This window comes from Emys orbicularis, chromosome 10 (genome assembly GCF_028017835.1).
Source record: "Emys orbicularis isolate rEmyOrb1 chromosome 10, rEmyOrb1.hap1, whole genome shotgun sequence".
Taxonomy (NCBI): domain Eukaryota; kingdom Metazoa; phylum Chordata; order Testudines; family Emydidae; genus Emys; species Emys orbicularis.
In genome coordinates this window covers 45,236,054-45,263,489 of record NC_088692.1, presented here as the reverse complement: position 1 = coordinate 45,263,489, position 27,436 = coordinate 45,236,054, and the positions used below count along the sequence as shown (strand labels likewise).

The 27,436-nt window shown below is 45.3% G+C and overlaps 1 protein-coding gene across 1 annotated transcript in view; it reads left to right on the top strand.

The window, feature by feature from the left end:
- Nucleotides 1-27,436, top strand: part of ARIH1 (ariadne RBR E3 ubiquitin protein ligase 1) — a 131,584-nt gene that overhangs the window by 85,048 nt on the left and 19,100 nt on the right. The window contains exons 4-9 of the mRNA XM_065411671.1: nucleotides 4,714-4,806; nucleotides 5,155-5,210; nucleotides 9,522-9,588; nucleotides 11,532-11,638; nucleotides 13,309-13,351; nucleotides 15,181-15,252. Of these exons, the coding sequence (XP_065267743.1) occupies nucleotides 4,714-4,806; nucleotides 5,155-5,210; nucleotides 9,522-9,588; nucleotides 11,532-11,638; nucleotides 13,309-13,351; nucleotides 15,181-15,252 (438 nt within the window). The remainder of the gene's footprint in view (nucleotides 1-4,713; nucleotides 4,807-5,154; nucleotides 5,211-9,521; nucleotides 9,589-11,531; nucleotides 11,639-13,308; nucleotides 13,352-15,180; nucleotides 15,253-27,436) is intronic.

The following is a 27,436-nucleotide window of genomic DNA, read 5'->3' as shown; positions in this document are numbered from 1 at the left end:
AGGCGGCCCCGGCTCCACGCTGCTCCCGGAAGGGACCAGCGTGCCCCTGTGGCCCCTGGGGTGTCCCTCTCTGCTGGCACCGCCCCCACAGCTCCCATTGGCCACAGTTCCCTGTTCCTGGCCAGTGGGAGCTGCAGGGGCAGTGCCTGCAGGCAGGAGCAGTGCAGAGACCCCTGCCAGCCACGGGGGCATGCTGGCTGCTTCCAGGAGTGGTGTGGGGCCTTAGCGGCCCCGCTACACCACCGGAGATCGTGATTGACTGGGAGAGTCTCCAGGATCGACCAGTGGATCGCGATTGACCGGTTGGTGACAAGTGGTTTAGATAATACTTAGTCCTGTCTTGAGTGCAGGGGAGTGGACTAGATGACCTCTTGAGGTCCTTTCCATTCCTATGAGTCTATGGGATATATATAGATATAGATATATATATATATAGATAGATAGATAGATAGATATAAAGAGATATTTTTAAAAAGTGAACATTTAACCTAAAAATCCCAGAATCTTTACCTACTTAGTTTAAAACAGCTTTGATTTATTTCCCAGGTGAACCAAAACACTGCAGTTTTGCTAAGTGTTCCTTCCTGCTTTTAGAATGCTGGGGATTTCAGAGGTTTTAAATTTTAAAAAACGCTAGAAATTCACAAGAGATAACTTGTGCAGAGATTGCAGATGGCATCACACTCTGCCTTCTCTGACTAGTGGGAGTGTAGATTGTGTTCCTTTATAGTAACCCATCTGGCCTGTTCAGGAGAGGTTTTGATTGAATCCCAACTTCTACTGGCAGAATGGTGGCCACCATGACACACGTTTTGAGAATGGTGGGGAATACCTGTTGGAGAAGAGCCTTTTGCTGCTATGTCACAAGTCTGAATCCAGCAGTGCCAGTTTGGTGGCCTAAGTGAAACTTGTTGATCTGTTTGGTTCCTATTGGATTGATGTCAGACAGTAATCACACTGTGACCCCTTGTTGGCAGTCTTAAAGGTGAGGACAAGAATTGAGAGGGCTAGGTAGACAGAACTTCGTCCTTCCTCCTGCCCCAATGTCCCTTCAGGTCAGGTTTGATGGGAGCATTAACAGGGTAGTGTTTCTGGGAAGCTTGTTCTGTAGTCCATGTGGTGCACTTGTTCTGTGGATATATAGATGGCTTCTGTGAATCTGTCACTGGTACCTTTCACTGAGCTATTTACTAAAGAAGAAAAATGTTTTGAGTGGAGCTGCTCTCGAAAATGTCAGTCTTGGAGCAGCAGAGTCCTTGCTGTGTTTGCTCAGTTATTGCTTACAAAAGAGCAGACACTGATATCAAAAGGTAGTAAAATACCGATGCTAGAGTTCTTGCAAATAGGAATATGCAAAAAGCAGGAAAATGACTCTGTTCCTGACCCCCCAAATGAGGTCATTAGAATCTCATCAGTATAGAAAGGTAACGTGAAAGTAAGGTAATGTCTGCCCATGATACACCATTTTTGGAACAGAATTGTTACTTATCAGCTGTCACAATTGCCAGGGGTGTATTGAGGGGGCAGCTTTATTGGTTCTTCTCAGTTTGCCTGAAGCTGACTGGCAAGAAGGGAAGTTCCTCAAAGTAAAGAAATGGCTAGATAGAGAAGCAGTTGTTCTGTACAGCTTGGGAGGAGGCAGTGACTGACAATGAAATAGGGAGCTGCTAGCTTACTTGCTGGAAGCCATCAAAATCAGTCTTGCACTAAGTACACACATTTATCTTTTCTTGGGATGTTTCCATTGGTATAGTTGCTTGTATAAGGATAGTTAAAGGATATCCTTGTTAATGATAGTTTTAGGCTGTGAACCCCCACCCCATGCAGATGAGCCTTCTGTGCCATGGTAACCATAGATCTGGAGTAAACCAGTGCAATCTTCAAATCTGTGGTCTCCCAGAGTTCCACCCAAATGTGTCAGAGACTTCTCGAAACCTCAAAAAAAAAAAAAAAAAAAATCCTTTCCATTTGACTGAAGCTCCATCTCCGGGGGAGTATTGTTTGAGCACAGGAATGTTTGCAGAGCCTCAGATGTCATCTTGAATGGGATGTTCAAATAATAATTGAAAATTGAACCAGGTCTTCTCCCATGTGGAGATTATGGCCCTATAGCTGCCTGCATCATTGATAACCGAGTGCTGACAGAAGATTAAGGTCTTCTCCCACAGAGAGCTTCCACTTAAAGGCAAAGCCCTGTGTAGATGTCCCTTGGCCTGCACTTGAGCTGTCTAGGTTAGTAGAGGGGAAGGAGGAGTGGATCTGAGAATGACTCCAGGCAGAACTACTGATCTAGACAGCTAGGAGGCCAAGGGACCCTCTAGCAGGGCCTTGAGAAGAGTGTGTAGGTGAGTGCCCCCCAGAGCAGTACCTGAGTAGGGTGGTCATGCTAGTGAAGGAAGTGTAAACTAATTATACTCCAGTGTCAGATGCCCAAAGTAAAGAAACGTAAAACTTGTAATCTTGAATGTTGTTCGTAACAATACTTTTTCTGAAAAAGTGATTTTTTTTTTTCAAGTTGAAGGTCTTTTAATTGACAAAATCTTGCTTCTATCGTATCATCCTGCTGTCCAGGAGACACCCTGTTAGCTGTATAGCCTTATGCAAGTGTATGGTGCTTTACTGGCAGAATATAAAATGAGGGTTCAATTAGAACTTGCACAGTGGCAGTGAGGGAGATTTTTTTTCCCTATGATTTGAAACATAATTGTCCTGTCTGAGTCTCATTTATGTAGTACCATCACTTCAAAATTACTCTTCTCTAGCGGTCCTATTTATTGCTCTTTAGTTCTTTTTTCCACCCCGCCTCCCCCACCTAATCACTTGAGTCCCAAAAGGTGTTTTGGCAGACTTTGTGTAGAGGATAATGCACACAAAGTCAAAGTTGTTCTTGCTGGGTCACTGTCTGCATGATAAAGATATCAAATCTCAGTTGGTAACTTATTTCTAACAATAGGTTCTTCAGCTTTCTGATCAGATGAACATCTGGATTCCAAAGGGGCTAAAGAGTACCAAGCAAGTTGACACACTCAAAGTTAACTTTTTTCACTCCATGCATCTGATGAAGTGGGTTATAGTCCACAAAAGCTTATTCCCAAATAAATGTGTTAGTCTCTAAGGTGCCACAAGGACTCCTCGTTGTTTTTACTGATACAGACTAACACGGCTACCCCTCTCAAAAAGTTAACTGTATGCGTCAGTCCACATAGACCTCTAGTGCTGTAAACTCCTGTTACTCAATGTTAGTCCCATAACCCATCCTATTCCTTCTTTTTTTCCTTGCTGCTTCTACCTGCGTCGGCAGTATCTTAGCTGCCTCAGGCAGAATGTGGTTGGTAATCATTCTGGAACTGTGAGCGACTGAGTGTGATCTCCAAGTGGAGGGATGTGAGTGCAGGAAACAAAACCGTGGGTATCGTTTTAACTCTAACCCTAGTTCCTGATGCAGCATTTGTTAGTGAAGGCTAAGATTTAGTCATGGGTATTTTAGTAAGTCATGAACAGGTCATGGGCAATAAACATTCACGGCCTGTGATCTGACCCTGACTTCTACTATATAAATACCTCTGACTAAAACTTAGCAGCTCCTGGGGCCCCGGAGGCTGATGGCTAGCCCCTGCACTGGCTGTGGGGGCTGACTGCCCCCAGGCAACTTGTTGCTCCAAGGCCTCCAGGACTGCTGCTCGGGGCCTCCTCAGGGCCAGCCACCCCCAGGACTGCTGCTCGGGTGTTCCCCGGGGCCACCTGAGCAGCAGCTAGTGCGGATGATTCCAGGCTGCCCCGAGACCACTGCTTGGGGGCTCCCTGTGGCCGCCTGAGCAGTGGCCAGTGCGGCTGGCCCCCAGGGCTGCTCCTGGGACCGCTGCTCGGGCGCTCCCCGGGGCCGGCTTCTCCCGGGGCTGCCGGTGCAGCTGGCCCCGGGGCACCCAAGTAGCTGGCCCCAGGGCCAGCTACTCTGGCGGCCCTGAGGTCAGCTGCCCCAGCCACTGTAGCTGCAAAAGTAATGGAGGTCGCCAAAATCACAGAATCCATGACTTCCACAACCTCCGTGACAGAAATAGCAGCCTTACTTACAATAATAAAGATAGGAAAAAAGGTCTCTCATACCGGGTGCATGAGTCAAAAGCTACATCTAGCTAGAGGTGTGGGTGTGATTCCCAGCTCGAGTAGACATACTCACACTAGCTCCTCTTGAGCTAGCATGCTGAAAATAGTAGTGTAGCTGTGGTAGCATTAGCATTGGAGGCATGGTCTAGCTTCCTCAAGAACATACCCCTGGAGTCCAGGCAGGTTTATACACGATGGGGGCTAATCTGTGCTGCTGCTTTTGCTACCATGGCTACAGTACTATTTTTAGCACACTAGCTCAATGAGAGCTAGCATGCGTATGTCTGCTCAAGCTGGGAATCACACTCCCGGCTCCGTGTAGACATAACCTAAAATGAAGGACAACTTAGAAGTATTTGAGGAAGGAGGGGTAAATCCTACATCTCCATTTTTCCTGCTGCTGCTGTTAGGGATGCAGACTGCAGCTACATTGAGTGCACATTTAAAGCTGCTGTAACAATGTGGTGGTGTGATAATGATGCAAAGTAAACAATACGGTATTGTTGGAACAGTCAGATTCTGTACTGCAAGTAAGAAATGAATAAGCAAAACTGCACAGCTCCAGGAAGGATGGAATGGATACAGTGTCACATGTCTTTATTGTTGCAGTACTTTACTGGCCTAGAGTGTGGACATAAGTTCTGTATGCAGTGCTGGAGTGAATATTTAACTACCAAAATAATGGAGGAAGGCATGGGACAGGTAAATATTGGATCTACGTGACTTCTGCTGGTCTTGTGTTGGGGAAGAGGGAAGGATGGGATGGAGGCAGAGGTCTTTTCTAACGAAAATGAATAAACAAGGCTTGGAGGTTGAATTCTTCATCTACAGAGTGCATGTGGGTTTCATAGGGAACTGTATGGACTCTGTCTAAGCATCTCATCCCTGGTTGAACATGGTCATGCTGTTCAAGGAGGTATGTATCTGGAGTTCTGATTTTGTTGAGCCAATATGGCTAGTTTGCAATAAAATCCTGTGGGGTTGCTCATGAGGATAAAGGGGCACAAAAAACATTCCAAGACCTTACTTGACCCGTTTTTCCTTTTTCAGACTATTTCGTGCCCTGCTCATGGCTGTGATATCTTAGTTGACGACAATACAGTTATGTAAGTACCACAGTTGAAGGGTGGCATCATGTTACCCGTCCTCTGTTAATGTTTTTCCATTTCCCCCCTCCAGTAAATGTTGTATGTATGAAATGGCTCATTTGAAGCTCCGTGTAAAGAGATTGATGTTCAAGGAACTGCCCTGTGTTGGTGTACCGATTCTCAGCTCTGTGCTAGAAGGAAGAATCCCCGCCACACTTATTAAACTTACAAATAGAATAAATGCACTTGCACGCTGCCACCAAATCCCCAGTTAATTGCCTGTACAGTTGTTAGTTTCCTCTCATCTGACTAGGAATATAGAACTTCCTACAGCAGGTCAACACGCTGGTTCATCAAGTCCTGTATTCTGCCTTGGGCAGTGAAAAATACCTGAAGCTTCAGAAGAGCACTCCTGTAATGCGTTTGGCCAACTCTGCAGTGCTGCCCGTCCCACATAGGCTGTTGTGAGAGATGCCTTCCTGACCCCTTCGTAGGGAATTGTATTAATTACACCCTGAGTCATGAGATTCAATTACCCTTTTATGTTAGCCAGTGTGGGGTGGAGTGAGGCACATTGTTGTGTTGCAGTGAAACTTAATTTTAGTTTTTGCACAGTATTTTAGATGCCACCTTTTAAGTAGACTTTATTTGTAGGGATCTTGTATTACTGGAATCCAAACTTACCCACCAGTGTGACTTAGACTACAACAGTGCAAAATGAGACTTGCCTAGAGGCATGTATCTACACTAGGAGCTTGCAGCAGTGGAGCTATGTCTCTCTAGTTCCACCCAGGAATTACTCTTCTCTGAACAAGCACTTGGATTTTAAATTCCTATTTCCTTCTTCCCTAATCTTGCAGAAGAACCTCTGGAAGGTCTCGGAGGTGTATGAGCCCTAACACCTTAACTGAAAGTGTGAAGGATGTTGTTTTTAATAGTCTGACTAAAAAGTCCTTCCCTACCAACTTTCATTCTTAGCTCATGTGGTGTCACCTTTTCTCTAGCTCTCCAGCCTTAGCCTTCCAGACTACACAGGACCTGAATTTCTATTTCTATTTAAAAAAAAAAAAAGAAAGAAGAAAAAAAAAAGGCATATTTAAAAGAAAAAACACTTTTGGGGGCTTCTTTAACCACCATTAAAGCAGAGAAAGCACACTCAGTTCCATCTTCCCCCAGCCTATGAAGCAGTGGGCTCTCTAGGCTGCTATACCTGTGAGCAGGCCAGTTTCAGCAGTGAAGATAGACTTTCCCAGATCCATCACTGTGTAGCTATATTCTTGTCAGTTATGCTTCCTATGGCTTTTATAGCTATTGATCTTGTGGGGGAGAAGGAAGAAGGTTGTCTTAAATCTTTCAAGACCTTCAAACCAGCTAAAGGTAATCTGTTCTATCCCTTCCTCACCCTATCTAATGCTGCTGGTAATTGCTTTAACCTACATGCCGTGTTGTTGCTTTCATTAATAAGCACAGCAAGCTGCCTTTATTACTGGTGCCAAATGGCTGCTGCTGTCATGTAGCCTCTGCAGTCCAGTAGCAACTGGCTAGAATCTTCCTGCTCAGCTTCTCTACAACTTCTGGTGACATCTATGGTACAACAGTATGTCTCGTTCCCATTTGGCCTAGTGCTAAGAAAGTTCAGACAAAATTGAAAGGACAGTGTTGAGGAACTCTGTAAAAGAGGGGAGGATGCAGCAAGTCAGAAGTGCTTACTCTCCAGCATTAGTGCCGTATTTTTATCCCCACCATGTCTGCAGTCACTAGTGGTGGTCAGGAGGCCACTACTGAGCAGACAGCACCAGTTGAGTTTTCAATATAGGGTGCTATGATCCAAATTGGCTACCTCGTTCCATAGCATATGCATCCTGCTATATTTCAACTGCTCTAGGTCTTAAATTCCTTAGACAGCAAGAAATTTGGTAGTGCTGTAATGTTTTAAACCTTATAAACTGGTAAAGAAAACTACCACAAAGTTAAAGGACCACTTAAGGTGAAGTTTAATGGAGCTGTTGTAAAAACATTTCGCCAGTATATAGCATTTATTTCCTGTCCTTTTGTTGCCAGTAGAGGTTAGTGGGTAGCAAATTGTCAAGCAGCTGCTTCTCCTGCTTGATTCTTTCAGTGAGGTCAGTCTGTATGTGTAACTTAGTTTGTTAATGAAGGAAGAAGGAAGCATGACTAGTTGGCTAGTGCATGGGGGCTGGGAATTGGAAAGAGATGGGTTTTATTCCAAATGACTTTTGATTTGTGACCTTGGGCAAGTCACTTACCCTGTTTGCCTCAGTTTCCTTGTCTGTTAAATAACCCCCACCACATTACAGGAATTTGTGATCCTCAGGTGAATAGCACTATAGAAATGCAGTTGTCACTTTAAAGTGACACTTTCCAATCCAACAGACAGGAGCAGGGTGCAATTGTGAAGGTGGCTTATTTGCCTAGTTTGGTAAACAACACATATAAGGGATTCTAGTGCCACACTAGCTGTATTCTAGTTACATTTGGGGTGGCTCTTGCATCCTAAATTTTCTTTGATTATGTGCAGCTTTTGGAAAATTTGGGGCTGAAATTTATCATTCCTATTCTCATCCCAGAGGTGAACTTCTTAGTAAAGTTCCATACATGTATATTATGAGTTAAATTAAAATTCATTGTATTCTCAGATAACAAATGGCTTCATTTAAAAACTGGTAAATTAGCCATGGACTTGGTCCTCAATTATAAGTTTTTGACATGTTTGAAGACATTTTAGTTCAGAAATACTTACAAATTTGAAAATCCCATTCTGCGTATGCACAATTCTTTGTTTTTCATTAGGTCAAAAACTCTCAATGCTTGTATGTGCTAGAGTTAGTCTGAAGTGCTGTACGATTCAATGCAGGTTAATTTCAACCTTTATTATTATGAGTTATGTGAAAGCTCATTTGATTACACCATGAAATGAACACACATCTATGGATGAAAAGTCCTACATAAGAGCTAGGTACTATAATATTTATTACTGTGTGCTAGTTTCAGTATTTACTTACTTCTAAGTGGTCCTCCGGATATAAACAGATTAGTGTGCATGTATGTAGTAAAAGCTTTTTAGTGTTTATTCCAGTGTGTGATTACAAAGTGATTGTTTTTAACAATAACTTGTGCAAAGTGTAAATCATTTCAACTTCATAGGTTGAGATTTTAAATATTCAAAAGGAAACTCAGTCATAGTCCTCAAGCAGTTATAAGTGTGCTGCCTTATACACATGAAGGCTTTAGGGCTGTCAAACAAACAACAAAAAAAGGCAATTGTGAGATTTTTTTTTTTTTTCTTAAAAAGTTGCAATTAATTGCAGTTTTAATTGCACTGTTAAAAAATACTGATTTAAATGTATTATAAATATTTTGGATGCTTTTCTACCTTTTCAAATATATTGATTTCAGTTACAACACAGAATACAAAGTGTACAGTGGTCACTTCATATTTTTGATTATAAATATTTGCTCTAATTATCTAGTTAATTTGTTTTGCATTAATTGCTTGAGTTAACTGCGATTAATTGACAGTCCTAAAGTCTTGTTTGTGTAAGTGTTTCCAGTAATACATAATTTAATGTCGTTATTTACAATGCACCAGTCCTAAACTCAGTATATACACAACATAATTATAAAACCCAGAATCATGCAGATTGGATCAATAAATATAACTGAAAGTGCTCCCGAACTCCCCTAAAACAATTGAAATGATTAACTTAAAGTGAGATTTTATTTTATTTTGCCACTGTCCAGAAGACCATGTATTTTGCTGATATTGCAGCTTTAACTTGTTGCCTTTCTGTATATGACTATATCAGCAATATCCCATTAATGTTTAAGCTGATGGTCATTAACATTCAGTTGAAATCCAAATAACATTTGGGCATACCTGGTGCTGGTCAGTAGTGCAGCGAGTGCTGTCTGGAGCCTTTGAAAGCAGTTTATAGGAAACATGCAAATCTGACATGAATAGAAATTAGCAAAATTGTTTACTGTACTTCCTGGACTCCAAGAAAGCCTTAGAAAAATGCAGCTTACACTCCTCAAAACAGTCTTATTTGAACTGTACAACTTTCATTTGTGCTTCTGTATTAAGAATCCAAAATGAAAGCTGTAAGGTTCAAAGTGTTTGTATTGTGTTGTAATGTTACACAAGTAGGAAACAGGTAAGTGTTCCTGGACTGTGGATCCTGATACATGTTTGTGTAACTGCAAGCATATGGGAAAGCAACCACATTCTTACACTGTCTCTTTAGTTGTTGACTGTGCAAATAAATGAGTTTTCTACTACAATGAATGTTTCTGCATTTCTCTCCTTAGGCGTCTGATCACAGATTCAAAGGTTAAATTAAAGTACCAGCATTTAATAACTAATAGTTTTGTAGAGGTGAGTTTTTTTTTTTATTTGAAATTCTTTAATGAAAGAAATAATTCTGTTCTAATCTTTTTATTCTTCTACACAGAAACAGTGAGACCCCTTTGTTACCCAGCTTTGAATATTTCCATTTATAGTGGTGTGTTGAACACGTTTTTGATTGAATTATGGCTCAGTGGTTGGTGTTGCGGGATGGGGGCTTGCTTCTGTTTAAGTCTAAAGGCTCATTGTTAACAACCTTTTGTTTTAATTAGGCCGGGTGCTCTTGTGCTGGGGGACAATGTAGATTTCTAAATTGTGATAGGATATATGCATGTGAGAGCTAGTAGTCAACATTTTTCCTTTTGCTATGTTAACGCTTTCTTGAAATGGGCAAGCATTTGTCATTGAAGGTTGAGCTTGCATTGACTCTTTTATGGCAATATGCTCCAAGTCAGCAGAAAATGAAGAGCTGCCCAAGTTTAATGGCTATAGACTTCTGTACAGGAGATGATCTAATCGGTTGTAACAAGGTAGCGCTCTTGCAGCAAGTATTTATAAGCCATTTAGCCTATGCGCAATTATGGGGAAAATATTAAACCCAGTGTACCAAGAAGACACATGACCCAGAAAGGTATGTACTTGGTGAGGGGGAGACACAGTGGAACATTACTTAGAAATTTAGAAAATTACTGTCAAAGTAGATGAGCAAAATGCAGTAGGTGTTACATAAGTCCTGAGAAGGATTTAATGGTCCTTGTCTTTCCAATGTGGTAATCATTGTATTTGGGTAAGCTTTTTTCAACTTCAAAACCAGGACACACCAAGCATTAAAGTGTAAAGGGTACCCCAAGTGCCAGTCTGTAAGACATGTCGATGTATAACTGCTTTGAATAAAATATGTCAGTGTTCTGTTAACTACTGGCTCCATAACTGACAATTAAATAAATGAATAAACCTAGATACAGAAACTAAGATTTAAAGATGTAAGTTGGGAAATTTTCATTGTATTAACTCCCTCACTGTACCTGTGTTGCGAATATTCAAGTATACTGTAAATAGCCTGTTCAGTAATCAGAAATAGCTTGGGAAAGTTAAGGTTGCAGTCAAACAATAACTTTCACTTCTTGACTCTTGTTTAAATCGGTGGTCTTGACATTGCACTAATGTAGCATTGGAGATGCACAGTTGTTACAATCCACAAGGATTTATAATGGTTAGAAGAAGTCCTAGAAGTCCATTGGTGGCTGCAGTAAAAATGCAAACAAAGCAGTGGGATGTGTTACCAGAGGGATTGAGAATATGTATGGCTTGTAAAGGTGAGTTCCTGGACACAGCTGTAGGTAGACAGTGTTTCATTAAAAGGGTATCACTGCAGCACAGAGGTTGGGAGATGGGCCAAACTGCTCGATGTTAGTTTGACCGATACTTCCCCAAAGGAAAGCTTAAACATTTTACACTTTCTTCATGAAAAGTATCTTCCAGGTGGCCTAGTAGATGCATTCAGAATACAGGAGATAAAAGTGGGACAGCAGTAACTGTTCACACTACTGCTTGTTCAGAAAGAAGATGCAACAGTGAAGTAATTGACTGATTTATTCAGTCACTTGTTCTGTGCAGATAGTGTGAACATGTAGAATAAGCAGACACTTTAGGCCACTGTGGATAGGAGTTTAAGACAGGAAGGGTATGTCTACATTACAGTTAGACACCCATGGCTGGCCCATGCCAGCTGACTTGGGTTCAGGCTGGAAGTCTACACTGCAGTTAAACAGCCCTGCAGCTCAAGCCTGTGTGCTCAAGTCAGCTGGGATCGGCCAGCTGCGGCTTTTTTATTGCAACGTAAACATACCCAAAGACTCTTAAGGTTAAAGGATACTGGGACAATGGGATACAGGGGGAAAGGAAGATTTGTTAGGGTGAGTGTCCTTTTCCTGGTAGTTCTTCGTGCCATGTTTTGTCATTTTATTTTCTAGTGTAATCGACTGTTAAAATGGTGTCCTGCCCCAGACTGCCACCATGTTGTTAAAGTTCAGTATCCTGATGCTAAACCTGTTCGCTGCAAATGTGGACGTCAGTTTTGGTAAGAACACTCTTGTGAATTAATTCAGAGCTTCCATTCAAAAGTTAAGAGTTAGGTACTGTATAAATATCTTGTTGAGAAATTGTTTAAGTGCCAGAGGAGCCAATATGAGCTGGGAGAGCTTAGTAACCATTTGGAAGAAGGGGAGAGGTTTTAAAAGCAAAGATTAGTTTTGTGGTTCATCTTTCTTTTGCTTCAGTTGAAAATGTTCTTGCCCATCTTCCTAATTGGAAAATAAAAATGTCTTTCAAGTGAAAATGTCTAGCAGCTGACAGGGAGAAATCTCTCTGGTAGAGAAATTTCTGGGGCAATTCCAAATCCCTTGGCTCCTCTCCCTCAATTGATTCACTTAACGAAGGAACAGGAGTCATGTTCAGCAAACTGAAGCTGCTTAAGTCAATTCCCTCATTAACCGAATCATTCTGAGAGCACTTGGTGATGGGCATATATGAAATTAAAAGCGAAAGCTGGGAAATGTATTGATAAATGCCTGGAATTTCATTTTAGAAATGGCAAAATTAACATGTTGACAGTGTAGGGTCATCTTGTGGGTAACACCTAGGACTGAGAATCAAGTCAGTCCCATTACTCACTCAATGGCCTTTGAAAATTCAGTCATCCTCTCTCTACCTTGGTATCCCATCTAAAGTGAAGGTAGTTCATGTTCACAGGCAGGTTAAGGCTGAATTAATCAATTTGCCAAGTGGGAGAGCGCCTCATATGCGAGGCACCTACAGCAAAGGATTATTATTTATATTGTGCATAAAGTGCTTTTAAAAGGGGCTTTCACCCTAATTACATCTTTCCACTTTCAATGAGAGAATCAACAGCTGTAGCCAAAAGCCAAGAAACAAGTTTTTAAATGCTCTTGAAATGTGTTGGGAAGGAACTTTGCCTGAGACCTGAATTACATGGAAGTCTGCAAACTGTTAGGGCAGTTAACCTCATTCAAACAGATGTTGTTATTCAGTAGAGGAAATACTTTTGGGGGGGAAAAGTCTGAAAACAGCTAGACATGGAAACTCCCTATAAACTAAGGGGTCTGTTTTTCTACTCCTCTAGCCATTTGAAGGGCCATGCATAGATGAAGTTTTTTGTTCAGCATTATGCTTTTTATTAAGAGCCCAGATGTCTGTTTTATTTTACAAGGCAGCCTTATACTTCTGTATGGAAAACTAATCCATTTCAGATCTAATGTTAGTAGCTGGGCCCCTTTGGGAAAACTAAAGTGTGTCATGCACCCATCAGGGGGCATGGGATTCTAGTTTAACTGATTATCAGAGGGATAGCCGGGTTAGTCTGTATCCACAGAAACAACGAGGAGTCCGGTGGCACCTTAAAGACTAACAGATTTATTTGGGCATAAGCTTTCATGGGTAAAACCCCACTTCTTCAGATGCATGGAGTCCATCAGTTTTTTACCCACGAAAGCTTATGCCCAAATAAATCTGTTAGTCTTTAAGGTGCCACTGGACTCCTCATTGTTTTAGTTTAACTGAAACACACTTACAGTAATTGCCTTCAGCAAGATCTGGTGCCCAGACCCTTTCAGTGGAGTAACCCAAAAGACAAAAACTACTGTAAGAGTAAGTTTAATGGAGTTATGATTTAATTACAAGCATAGTGTGATAGCTAAACTTCTGTGAATTAATTCTCTTTTTCACGTACAGCTTTAACTGCGGTGAAAATTGGCATGATCCTGTTAAGTGCAAGGTGAGCATGTCCAACTTCCTCGCTGAACCCATGGCTTTGCAGAATTAAAGGGCTAAAGTCAAACTGCTTGCAGGACCCCCGGCAAAGTAGCATGGGACTGTGGGTATTTACAGTGTCTAGGTACGAGCCCATAGCTGCCTTACAATAACCGCTCGCACCCATGAGCTTAGTTTGGGCGGGTGTAAGCGGGGCGTTGCTCCCAAACTGCAAGCCTTGGGCAGGTGCAGAATTTGCCCACCTACGCGTGGCCCCATTGGCCTGACTGGAGCTGAGAAGTCTAACTACGCCTATGCTCACACCAAGGGGCACTGTAGTCTTCTGCCTCTTCATATGAAGGAAGTGACAAGCAGCACCTGAAGTCTGCTAGTAGTCTTTACGGTCACAACTCGGCGTTGCCTTCATGAAAAAAGCGTTTTAGTGCAGCTATGTGGAAGATTCTGTTCTAGGATAATGTTATATCAGTAGAGATGGGTGACCTCAGGAATAAACGCTTCACTCTACAAGGAGTATTCCTATTCTCACAACACTCCTGTGAGTGCTTTAATACCTTAGTAACCTCACAGATTGCTTCTGGTTTTAATATTTAACCTCAGTGGTCCTGATTTCAGGTGCCCCTGCCACCTAGCAAGATCTGTGGAAAAGATGGATGATTATTTTAATACAGTAGCACCCAGAGGCCCAAATCAAGATTGTGGGACCCCCGTGGGTTAGGCACTGTGCAAACACACAGGAAGACTTGTTCCATGCCCTAAAGAGAATACAATCTATGATCTTAAATGTAAGAATGAGTGCAGTTAGCTACCATTGGGGCAGTAAAGGGGGGGGGGGGGAGAGGTTGTAGCTCAGTTTATCATTTCCATGAGAGGTTCAATCAGTTCCTGATCTGCAAGGTATAAGAAGTCCCTATTTTTTCTTCAGTGATTTAAATCATTGACTTAGCACTGTTCCTCTAGAAATGTAGGGAAGTAGGTGAAAGTAAAGGTTGTGCAGGCTTTCCAAATAGCCCCAATGTGCATCTTAAATGCAACACTTGCAGCAGCTTTAATACAAAAAACAATTTACAGGAGGGAATAATATGTAATTCTCTCATGACATAAAACTAGCTAGGACATCTTAGGAGACTTATCCTGTGGAGGCTTTGCATCTTTGAGTTTATGCAGAGAAATGTTTGAACACTGCTAGTCAATGGAATTTAGCGCTTGAAGATCCCCAGAGACCCAACATAGCAAATCGGGGTAATACACATTATCATTAGAGAAGAAAAGCAACCCTGTTGTACAGCCTGCCAGAATATCACAGCTAATGTGAAAGAGCAAAAAAAATAGCGTTAGTACTCTTTCCTTGCTTTTCTTAGCTGGTAGACTAGCAAAGGGAAACTGAGACTTGTTAGTTTAGTGTGTGTGCTTCTACTAACTGGACCATGTTGGTATTCGTGGCAGAGCCTGCACAGAAGCAAGTTACATCCAGGGCTTGCCTTCCAAAAACTTGTTGTTGTTCTGGACTCACAAGTAAGACAGTCCCTAGAAGATGGCATTCTGGTATATCTATGGTCCTATAATACTTATATACTTACTAATATTTATTTATTTAATTTAATTTACTCTTTTCTAGGGTTTATCTAGTGATTCTGGCAGACAAATTTTCTGCCACAAAAGGAATTGTCAAGTTAAAGCTCACTCCACCTTGCTTGGCAAACAATGTCATTCAGGTGTACCTTTGCAGCTCTCCTTTTATGTTAAATGCTTAGTGTTAGCTTATTGTAATGTCTGTGCTAGAAAGATTTAAACTGTATAAAGTCTATGGATTCTATTTTTTCACTTTCTGAACAGTGGTTAAAGAAGTGGATTAAGAAGTGTGATGATGACAGTGAAACTTCCAATTGGATTGCAGCAAACACAAAGGTTGGTTTCAGTTTCCTTCATAAACATACTACACAGAATCGCTGATGGAAGCCAGAACAGCAGCTTAATCCTTTGGCACTAGGTGTATGCTCCACCCCAGCACAGTGTTATGGTCAACATCAACTGCTAATGACACCAGTAAGATAAAATGATCATCCTAGGTGCAAGCAGAAATGCTTCTGCTAATGGATGGGTAAGATTCTTCATATTATAGCCGAGGGAATGGCATTTGGTTATTTGCTTTTGTACTAAAGAGTTAATTGGAAACCCAAAGCAAGCTGAAGCTATTGCTTTTAGGGCTTCTGTCCAGCACTGATTATGTCCTTCAGCAAATTTGTGCTTCGTTCTGTTGTAAGTGTGGGAGATGTTTATGCTCCCCATGGCTTGGTTAGGCTGGGTTAATTTACATCTGCCTTTAAAAATCCCCCTGGTTTGGCTTTTCAGGGGTTATTCATTTCTGTTGGGCAGGATTCCAGATGGAGACTGGCAAACCAGCTGTTAAGATTTTATTATGCAAATATATTGGTTCCAGCCAGCCCAACTTTACATAAAACTTCAGTGGTCTGTTTTTGTGTGCTTTGTGAGGAGTAAAAACAAGGGTTGGCATGGTAGCAAGGAGGCAAAACATGTAACTGTCATGTGGAGAATGTAGTTTAGGAGCAAACCTGGGCCTTTGCCTGTGAAGACAAGAGGCTGTGTGTGTGTATGATTTTGCTGGGAATGGTGGGGGGTTAGGACATGGCCACTCTGTTTTCTTATTAGTTTTGCAGTGTAATCTGGTAACAGCATTGTTTGCTGCAGACAGCTGCTCCTGGTCTGGGGCGTGCATTGCTTATTTTCTGTTTAAGTGGAATCAGATACATTTAGTGGGATCAGAACTACCCACTGTACTGAGATGTTTGGTTGAAGTGGTGTTTCCATTGCAAGACCCTGTTCATTTTCTGACTTCCTCAAATTCTGAAACTTGCTCTGCTTGTGCTCTGCTTTTAGGCAAACTTCTGGGAATTTCTCAGTAAAATGAAATTTTTTTTTTTTTTACTTCTGTGGAAAATAAAATGATTTCCTAATGCGTTCTGAAGCAGTGGTTCTCAGCCTTTCCAGGCTACTGCACCCCTTTCAGGATCTGATTTGTGTACCCCAAGTTTCATCTCACTTAAAAACTACTTGCTTACAAAATCAGACATAAAAATACAGAAGTGTCACAGCACACGATTATTGACAAATTGCTTCCTTTCTCATTTTTACCATATACACCTCTACCCCGATATAACGCGACTTGATATAACACGAATTCGGATATAACATGGTAAAGCAGTGCTCTGGGCGGGCGGGGCTGCTCACTCCAGTGGATCAAAGCAAGTTCGATATAACGCAGTTTCACCTATAACGCAGTAAGATTTTTTTGGCTCCCGAGGACAGCGTTATATCGGGGTAGAGGTGTAATTATAAAGTAAATCAATTGGAATATAAATATTGTACTTACATTTCAGTGTATAGTATCTGGAGCAGTATAAAAACAAGTCACTGTCTGTATAAAATTTTAGTTTGTACTGACTTCATTAGTGCTTTTTATGTAACCTGTTGTAAAACTATCTCTAGATGAGGGGTACATGTAAATCTGCTTGCGAACTACTGTTCTGAAACATACTCACAACAGCAGACACCACTTTGTTCAAACTTTGCTTGCTCCTTAGAGTTCACTAAAGCCAAGCTTGAAGGAAATTGGTTCCGTAGCTTTGATGGAATCATCAAAAATATATTTTGTTTTCCTCTAGGATTTTTTGCTTAACCTGAATCTGAAAGGTTAGGGGGACACAAGCATAGTAGACTTAGATGCACAATTAGGATGACCAGATAGCAAGTGTGAAAAATTGGGATATCTTTTCTGGGAGGCGGGGAATATAGTTGCCTATATAATACAAAGCCCCTAATATCAGGATGTCTGGTCAGGCACAATAGACTTTGCTACGCAGTACTGTTAATTTAAAGTAGCATTGAGGATTGGTAGTACCATGAAGTGCTTTTGTAAATACTTCCTGTCTCTCTTCTAATCTTGAAAGATGGGGGTGGTCTTCCTCAGCGCTCTTAAAAATGTTTAAAAGGGGAATCTTACCTTTACCCGGATCTGAAATCTATTGCATGGGAGCCATACCTAGTAGTGGTGCTGAGAGCTGGAGCACAATGGTGTGTCAAGATCCAGGATCTACCTGGAGGGGCAGGAAGCCTCTGTAGGAACACACATCCACAGAGGGTGGGGGAAGAGGAAGTTGGGGGCTAGCCATGCTAGTATTAACCCTGCTAATCTGTCAGCTCCTGAAGTTCTGAGCTAGCAATAGTGAGATGTGTGTCCTAGAACATCCCTGATTTTTTTAAGTTACTCTTTATAATATAATTGTACAAGACACATCTACAGCAAGAAAATACTTTGATAACCCAGACTGTGCACTAGCAACAAAAAACAGTGTACGGTAATTACTTCAGACATCTGAGCAGACCCACTGCCAGGGAGTCTTATGGTATGTGTAGCAATTGGTTTAACTATAGGACAATGTCACAATTATTCTTCTCATAGAAGTGACTGGATTGAATTGAGGAAAGCTGGCAGGAAATGTAATCTACCCCCATTAATAAACTCTCTGCCTGCTAGTGGGCAGTGAAGACATGGAAGATTGTAATTTTACTCTAATGATTAAGTACTAGCAATGTTGACTGGAACACACACAGGTTGAGCCTTGTCTGGTGATTATTGGTATGCCTCAGGAGAACCAGAGCAGCACAACATTCTGGCAGGGCTGCAGGCTTGCCAACAACCTTCCCCACTCTCCCCTTCTCATTCCTCCCCCCCAGGCTAGGTTGCCCACTGGCTGCAGTCCAAATTCCCAAAGAAACCCGAGCGCACATCTGACTGTGGCACATGTTTACCACCAGTCAAAAAGGAACTAAATATTTGTATTCTAAAAAAATCCTGTCCTGCTCAAGCACAAGGGAAAGAAACAGCCACACACAATGATTCCAAAGGGCTTTTAGGCCCAGAATAATTCTGCAATTTATAAACTCAGGCACTTCTTAAAGCAAAGGGCCTTGAAAGGAACTGAAATAATCCAATTTTGAAACTCCCTCTTGGGTGAAATAGTCTCACTCCATCAATGTCTTATGAACAATCTAGCTTTAATGTTGTTTCATTTACATTGCCTTATTTTCGGCCAAAGATATTGCTGCTGCTTTTAGCCTCCAAAAAATTATTGCTGTCCTTATGAGAGATGGCCTCATTGGCACAGAAACCTATGGTAGTATTCATTCTTTGTGGCCTCCTCTCTGCGGGAAAACTCCCTAAATTTTACCAAGGCATAATTTGGGAAGATAGCAGGCCCTGTGTTCTGTATATTCAAATTCATGGTGATCTTGTTGCAAATACACCAGGATAACATGGAATATGTTTTGTTCAAGCTTGCCTTATAAGAAAGGAGTTCAATTAGGCTTTAAGGAAAGAAATGGTAAGGGGAAACCAAACAACTGCTCTGTGAGAGAACACAAATGAAACCCAGCTTAAATGTGCTTTGCATTCAGGAATTACTGTGATCTGATGCATTCTTCTCTATGAATTAATTGATCGGATTTAAAGTGAAGATTGTTGTTAAATTATGTTTAATATTGGGGTTGGCCTGGAGGCTTCTAGCAGGAGTTAGCAAAACTTTATCCTTTGGCACATTGGAGCTTTATCAAATCACCTAAAAAATGGCTGAAAGTACCACTTAGCCTCATCTACATGTTAAACCAGTGAAGCTTTCCCTAAATCAGCTTAAAATTACACCAATTAAACAAGTGCAACTTCATGTCATTAAGGCCTTAAATTCTCTCTCTTCTTGTTTGGGGAAGCCAGGAAGTTGAAGAGGCTTTTTGTATTCCTTGCTCTGTTCTCAATTTCTATCAGAAGTGGGTTGTAGCCCACGAAAGCTTATGCTCTAATAAATTTGTTAGTCTCTAAGGTGCCACAAGTACTCCTGTTCTTTTTGCGGATACAGACTAACACGGCTGCTACTCTGAAACCTATCAGGTTCTAACATCATAGTTCTGAGGATATGTTCATCTAACCTTTTAGACATGGTTTTGGGCATGAAGACAACTTCTGTGCTAAGAAGACTAAATGTTTCTTTAAAGCAGACCTTTAAAACTGGGTTTGTGCTTCCTTATCAGGAAGGCCTGAAAAAAGTGTGTAAATTTCTGCTTGTTTTTACTTTAAATACCAAGAATGTCAAGTCTGGTTTTCCCTGGCTTTTTCTGAAGGATGCCTGGAAAGTCTTAGCACATGATATGGAGGGAGCGAGGACACTGAATTTTTAACACAGGCTTCCTTTATCTGAAATATTGTTAGTCATTGAAGTTAATAGGTGTTAGCAAAAGCAGTGTTAATCTGATTAAAAATTCCCTCCCTTCACAATTACTCCACTCTTCTTCTGCTGGTATGATGTCACACTTTCACTGTCCTCCAATCACCATAGTGTCTTCCAGGAGGGACAGGAGTCAAGTTTCTAATGTATAAAACAAGCAGAGTTTTTGTCAGACCTTTATCCGTTATAAAGAAGCCCAAACCCAGTTCTCTTTCTTTTCAGGTCACTTTTAAACATCTGAATTTGTGTCCCACTTCCATGTTGTTTGGAAATACTATATTTGTATTTATATTGTATACTATAACAAGTCCTCTTTGGGACCCAGCTCCAAACTAAGATTTTGTCCCTTTCATTTCTTGCCACTGCAGTTCAGTGTAGAACCATGAAAAGAATCTTGCCTCACATGTGGGACGGCCATCTTTTTTCTCCTTTCAGATAAGCAAGTGTTTTTTAAAGCAACCCATTTAGCTGAATAGTTTCTAGGTGTCATTGCTTCAAGCTCTTACAGCCTAATTCTAATAAACAAGACTCAACAAAACCCAGAATTGCAGGAGACCTGCTGAAATGCATCAAGCTGAGCTGGGCATTTGACAATCCATTTTTTACATCTGGAACGTAAGTACAGGTATTTTTGTGGCGAGAGCTAGAATGCAGACCTAACACCCTTTTTCCTGTGAAGTGTTACACAGGATTGGTCAGGGGAATAGCTCTTCTCATGTGGTGTTGCTGCAGGAAGCATTGCCACTCCTTTACCTACATTGAAATAGGAACTGCATTCATGTTAATCTGAGCATAAAGGTAGTGGAGGGCAAGCATCACAAAAAAGGACCTGGCAAAAGGGGAACAGGTTTGCCCTGACCTTTGTTTCCAAGTGGAAGATTTGACTCGTAACCATATATTCTTCTTCGAGTGATTGCTCATGTGTATTCCACAATAGGTGTGCATGCTTGCCACATGCACCAGTGCCAGAAGTTTTCCCCCTAGCAGTACCTGTAGGGGAGTGCCTTTAGCGACCCCTGGAATGGCGCCTCCATGGCGCAGTATAAGGGGCACTGCGCGCTCCCCCCACCCTGAGTTCCTTCTTGCCGCCTGCGGAGGTGCTTCGGAACTGCTCTGCTCCAGCTTTGTTGTAGCTCATCCCCAAAACTGCTTGTTGGTTCAGTGTATGGTGTGACAGTGTACCCCATAAGGCTTTATGGGGAGGGGGTGCTTATAAATGTATGTATGACATAACTGGAATATGTTTTGTGCTGCCTGTGCCATGTAATATATCTCTGTAAAGGTTATGGTCTACTATATCTATTCATCCTATTTGTACATATATATCATTTTCTACTTGAGGTTAAGAATATGGGCTGTATGCTTGCTTGGTTTCTAAGTAAGCTTTGGGAGGCATTTGGTCAGCTTCTTTAGGAAGGAATTTGCCAGGTTAAGTACCTGATCGGGAAACACTTGGAGAACAATGCATCTTGGAATGCTCCAATCCACATAAGAAGTCTTCCTGGAGACATGCAAGATACCATGTGGACAATGGCTTCGGCCTGTAAAGACTGAGTCATGCAGGGACATGTGACTTGCCCAGGTGACTCCAGAACTCCATCTTGGAGCTGGACTTTGCATAGGAGGGAGGAGGGGGGTTTCCACCCACAAGAGAGAGTCTATTTAAACCCGTGTGAGACCCCTCCATTTTGTCTTGAGCTGGCTAAGGAAGGAGCCTCTCCACCCCCCCAGGATACTTGAAGGGAACTGGAACAAACGACAGTAACTACAGGGGGTGTGAGTGATTGCTGGACCCAGGCTAAAAGGAGATTAGCCTGTAAAAGGGAGCATTCTGGAACTGGTGAGGAACTTATCTGTATTTAGTTTGATTAGACGTAAATTTGCGCATTTTATTTTATTTTGCTTGGTGACTTACTTTGTTCGGTCTGTTACCATTTGGAATCACTTAAATCCTACTGTCTGTATTTAATAAAATCACTTTTTATTTAGTAATTTACTCAGAGTATGTATTAATACCTGGGGGAGCAAACAACTGTGTATATCTCTCTCTCTCAGTGTTATAGAGGGTGAACAATTTATGAGTTTGCCCTGCATAAGCTTTATGCAGAGTAAAACAGATTTATTTGGGTTTAGACCCCATTGGGAGTTGGGCATCTGAATGCTAAAGACAAGCACACTTCTGTGAGCTGTTTTCAGGTAAACTTGCAGCTTTGGGACAAGTGATTCAGACCCTGGGTCTGTGTTGGAGCAGACTGGATTGTCTGGCTCAGCAAGACAGGGTGCTGGAGTCCTGAGCTGGCAGGGAAAATAGGAACAGGGGTAGTCTTGGGCCTGGGCCACACTAACCCCCCACTTCGAACTAAGATACGCAACTTCAGCTACGTTAATAATGTAGCTGAAGTCGAAGTACCTTAGTTCGAACTTACCGCGGGTCCAGACGCGGCAGGCAGGCTCCCCCGTCGACTCCGCGTACTCCTCTCGCGTCGACGGCGAGCACTTCCGGGATCGATCCCAGAAGATCGATTGCTTACCGCCAGACCCGGCGGTAAGTATAGACTTACCCTTGGTACATTGGGTGGCAGCTCCCAAGGGGGGTTTCTGTGATCCAACCCATCACATATGGTACCTGTAGTGTAGTGTAGTTTAGTTTAGTTTTAGTTTAGCTAGAGCGCCCGGGCCGGGGCATGCCCCGGGTTTTAAGTCGTGCGACACTTGTAGGCGTTCTATGCCATGAGTGATCTGCACGTGGACTGTCTGCGCTGTTTGGGGGAAGCCCATCTCAGCAATTGCTGCAAGATTTGCAAGTTGTTTAAGCCTCGGACCAAGAGAGAAAGGGACATCCGGCTCTGTGCTATTCTGATGGAGTCGGCGCTGACCCCAGCTCCGGCGTGCCGCTCCGAGTGGGCACTGCGGTGCCGGTGCATGGTGACCCTTCGGTGCCATCGACTAGTCGGCACCGCTCCCCGTCCACGGGGCACGCCAAGAAGACTATAAAGAGGCCGCCTTTGCCGCGGAACCGGAGTAAACCCGGGACGGAGGCTAGACCCATGTCGGGCAGTCCTCGATCCCCACTGGCCACTAGGCCTCCGACTCAAGTCGAGCGGAGTAGCCTGGCCCATTCGGAGCGGGCCTCTCCAGATGTCCGGATGCCGTCCATGCCAGTACAAGGAGCACCGCCGATGTCGGCCCCGCGCTCCAGAGGCAAACCACCGCTGGGATCTCCGTAGTCGCCCACAGCTCAGTACCGGTCTCGATTGAGGGAATGTTCCCGACACCGTTCACTGCCCAGCGACCGGTCAGAGCAAAGTCCACGTGGATCGCCCTCGACGCTCACCCGGCTCTTGGGTTGGGTTCCGTCTGACTGAGACTCTCGGCACCACTCTGCCTTGAGGAGCGAACACCGAAGGGACCGAGGCAGACGTCACCAAAGGCCCTCCTCTCGGAGGGGTTATCGTAGCCGGTCACGGCTCCGACGTCGACATCGTTCCCGTTCGGCATCCTGCTCTGGTACCCTGCCACAGCACCGCCTCCGCAGCCCCGGGCGTCAATTGCCGGCATCTCGCTGTCGCGGGTCCGCCCACCAGAGCTGATCGCGGAGCAACTGTTACCGATGGTACTAGTCCTCCACATTGGGATCGCGGTCCCGTGGTCGGCACTGCTCCCAGCGCTGCCACTTCTCCCGGTTCGGGGACAGCAGCAGATTGTATGTCAGCCCAACCTGGCCTCCCTTCATAGTTGTCCATCGATGGGCCAGGCCGGACAGCCGGCCCTGCAGTGGCACCAGGCCCCGTGGCCGGCCCAATGGTACCAATGGGCACCATGGCCTCTGATGCAGCCCCCAGTGGGAGCTCCTCGGTGGCTGGAGCCTCAGAAGGACCATCGGCCTCCCTCTCCAGACCTCCACGGAAGGAGTTGGTGGGATGTACATCATCAGCACTGTGCCCGGAGACCGACCAGGTGGTGGAACCTCCGGTGCCGGTGGACACCCAAAGTACTGTGCTGGCCTCCTCACCCTCCCCGGATGAGGCGATTACAGCCCCACCTCCCTCTGTTCCGCAGGAGGACCTTAGGGCCCACCAAGAACTCTTAAAAAGGGTGGCATCAAGGTTCCACCTCCAAGCAGAGGAGATGGAGGAGCTCTCGGACTCCCTGTTTAATGTGCTGTCCTCCTCGGCACCGGGCAGGGTGGCTTTGCCTCTCCATGAAGGGGTGGCAAAAATTTCAAGTGCCCTGTGGCAAACACCAGCCTCATTGGCCCCCATCTCCAAGAGAGCAGAACGCAAGTATTTTGTACCTGCCAAGGGGCATGAATACTTACACACCCACCCTGCTCCTAACTCCCTGGTGGTTGAGTCGGTCCACCACAGGGAGCGGAAGGGCCAGCCAGCCCCTATCCCGAAAAATAAAGATTTGCGTAGGCTGGACTCTTTTGGAAGGAAAATTTATTCATTCTCAAGCTTGCAGTTATGGGTGGCGAACCACCAGGCTCTCCTGGGCCGGCATGAGTTCAATCTGTGGGGCTCACTGCCCAAGTTTGAGGACTCCCTCCAGTAGCGCGACAGGAAGGAGTTCAAAGCGCTAGTGGAAGAGGGTACAGCAGCTGCCAGGGCAACCCTGCAGGCAGCTTCGGATGCAGCAGACACGGCCGTGCAGTCCATGGCCTCAGCGGTGTCTATGAGAAGGGTGTCATGGCTCCTGCTCTCTGGGCTGTCCAGTGAGGCGCAGACCTCCCTCCAGGACCTCCCATTTGGCAGCAAAGCTCTGTTTGCGGAACAAATGGATACAAAGCTGCACTGCCTGAAAGACTCCCGCACGACTCTCCAGACTCTGGGTCTCTCTGTTCCGGCTCTGGCTAAACCTAAGTTCAAGCCACCGCAGTCTCCCGCTCAGGCCACCCACCCAAAATATGAGACCGCTTGTAAGAAGTCGCGGGACTGTAAGAAGTGCCCACAGAGGCAGTCTCGCCCTGCCCCCCAGCCTGGGTCCTCAAAGGTCAAGCAGGCGGGGAAAAGGCGGTTTTGACGGGACGCCTGGGGGCGCCCTGCCAGTCCTTATAAGGGATCCACCCCCAATAAAGCTTCCCATCTCCAATCGGTTGTGTGCTTTCCTCCCGGAGTGGTCATGGCTGACCTCGGACCGATGGGTCCTCAACACCATCTCCCGGGGCTACACCCTCCAGTTTACTTCCTCTCCGCCCAACCACCCCCACCCCCGTCCCTCCTGGGGGACCTATCGCATGAGGCCCTGCTCGAGCAGGAGGTGGGGTGGCTCCTGGGCCTAGGAGCGATGGAAGCGGTACCCAGGGAGTTCAAAGGCAAGGGGTACAACTCACGCTATTTCCTTATCCCGAAGGCCAAAGGGGGGCTCAGGACCACCTTGGACCTGCGAGGCCTAAACCAGTACATGGTGGTGAAGCTCAAGTTCTGCATTGTGTCCCTGGCCTCCATCATCCCCTCCCTGGATCCTGTGGACTGGTACGCCGCCCTCGATCTGCAGGACGCGTACTTCCACATTCATATATTTGAGGGACACAGACACTTCCTCCATTTCACGTTGGGGCAGGAACACTACCAATTTACGGTCCTCCCGTTTGGCCTGTCCACTGCCCCCAGGGTATTCACAAAATGTATGTCGGTGGTGGCGGCCCACCTCAGGCGCCGGGGGGTCCAAATCTTCCCCTATCTGGACGACTGGTTGGTCAAGGGCAACTCCTGTCCATGTGCACCACTTTGGGCCTGTTGGTATACAACACCAAGTCCACATTAGTCCTAGTTCAACGCATAGAGTTTATTGGGGCGGTCCTGGATGCCTCGTCGGCCAGTGCCTCCCTCCCACCGGACAGGTATGAGATCCTGAAGGGGCTCATCAACACGGTCACAAGGTTTCCGGTGACAACAGCCAGAGCGTGCCTCCAGCTCTTGGGTCATATGTCGGTGTGCACGAATGTGGTCCATCACGCCAGACTCAGGATGAGGCCCCTCCAGCTCTGGTTGGCCTCGGAGTTCTCCCAAGCCAGGAACCGGATGGACAAAGTCCTCACGGTACCCGAACCAGTGATCACCTCCCAACGGTGGTGGTCCTCCTCAAGAAACATGCTCCAAGGGGTCCCGTTCAGGGGCAGGGCCCTGTCGCTGGAGCTGGTGTCTGACTCGTCGGACCTGGGATGGGGGCCCATGTGGGGAACGTTCAGACCCAAGGTCTGTGGTCGGCTCGGGATCTGACCCTCCACATAAACGTCAAAGAGCTCAGGGCAGTATGGCTGGCGTGCATGGCCTTCCGCTCGCACCTGGAGGGCCGGGTGGTCAGGGTCCTCATGGACAACACGGCCTCGATGTTCTACATCAACAGGCAAGGCGGGGCCGATCCTCTGCCGCGAAGCCCTCAGGCTGTGTATAGCCCATGACATCTGCCTACAGGCCTTCCATCTGCCGGGCGCCCGGATCGCCTGAGCAGGGACTTCTTCTCTCAGCACGAGTGGTCTCTCCACCCAGAGGTGGTGCAGAGGCTTTTCCAAGTGTGGGGAACTCCCCAGGTGGACCTGTTAGTGACTTGGCAGAACCGTCGCTGTCCCTGGTTCTGCTCCGGGGGCGGCTGGGATGGGGCTCTATTTCTGATGCCTTCCTCCTGTCCTGGTCAGGCCAGTTTCTCTATCTTTTCCAGGACCTTGCCGATCAGCGGGAACGGGGGAAAGGCATAAAGACGGACAAGGCCCAGGTCCTTCTGATTGCCCCGGCGTGGTCCAGACAACATTGGTAGGGGACCCTCACGGGCCTGGCGGTTGCCCCACCATGGCCATTGCCATCCCGCCCGGACCTGCTCTCCCAGGACCAGGGCCGCCTCCTCCACCCCAACCTAGCGGCACTCCACCTCACGGTGTGGCTGCTCAATGGTTAGATAGGGAGGAAAGGACATGCTCTGAAAGGGTTCAGTGCGTCGTCCTTGAAAGCAGGAGGCCCTCCACACGCCGAGCCTAGTTGGCAAAGTGGTCTTGGTTTTCCAGATGGGCAGACGAGCGGGGCGTTTCCCTGGTGGCAGCCCCGATCCAGCTTATCCTGGACTACCTCCTTCACCTTAGAGCCCAGGGCCTGGCACCCTCGTCAGTCAAGATGCACCTGGCGGCCATATTGGCCTTCCATCCGCCGGTGCAGGGCCACATGGTATTCTCCTATGCTATGACTGGCTGATTCCTTAAGGGTTTGGATCGTCTCTTCCCGCATGTTAGGCCCCCAGTCCCGCAGTGGGACCTAAACTTGGTGTTGGCCCGTCTCACAAAGCCCCCATTTGAGCCACTAGCCAAGTGGTCCTGGTCACACCGCTCGTGGAAGGTGGGCTTCCTGGTTGCGATCACGTCGGCTAGGCGGGTCTTGGAGCTCAGGGCCCTGACCTCCGAGCTCCCATACATGGTGTTTAAGGATAAGGTTCAGCTCCGCCCACACCCCTCGTTCCTCCCAAAGGTGGTCTCCGCCCTGCGGTCCTCTTCCCCTAGCCCCATGCGTCCAGTGAGGAGCGCCGCCTCCACACACTGGATGTGAGACGGGCTCTAGCTTTCTACCTGGAGTGGACTAAGCCATTCAGAAAGTCCACGCAACTGTTCATTGCCTTGGCCGAGTGCATGAAAGGTCAGCCGATCTCTCCACTCAGCAGCTCTCCAACTGAATCACCTTGTGCATCCGTACCTGTTATGACCTGGCGGGAATCCCTCCGCCACCAATTGTGAAGGCACACTCGACTCAGGCGCAGCCTCATCGGCTGCCTTTTTGGCCCATGTCCCCATTCAGGACATTTGTAGGGCTGCC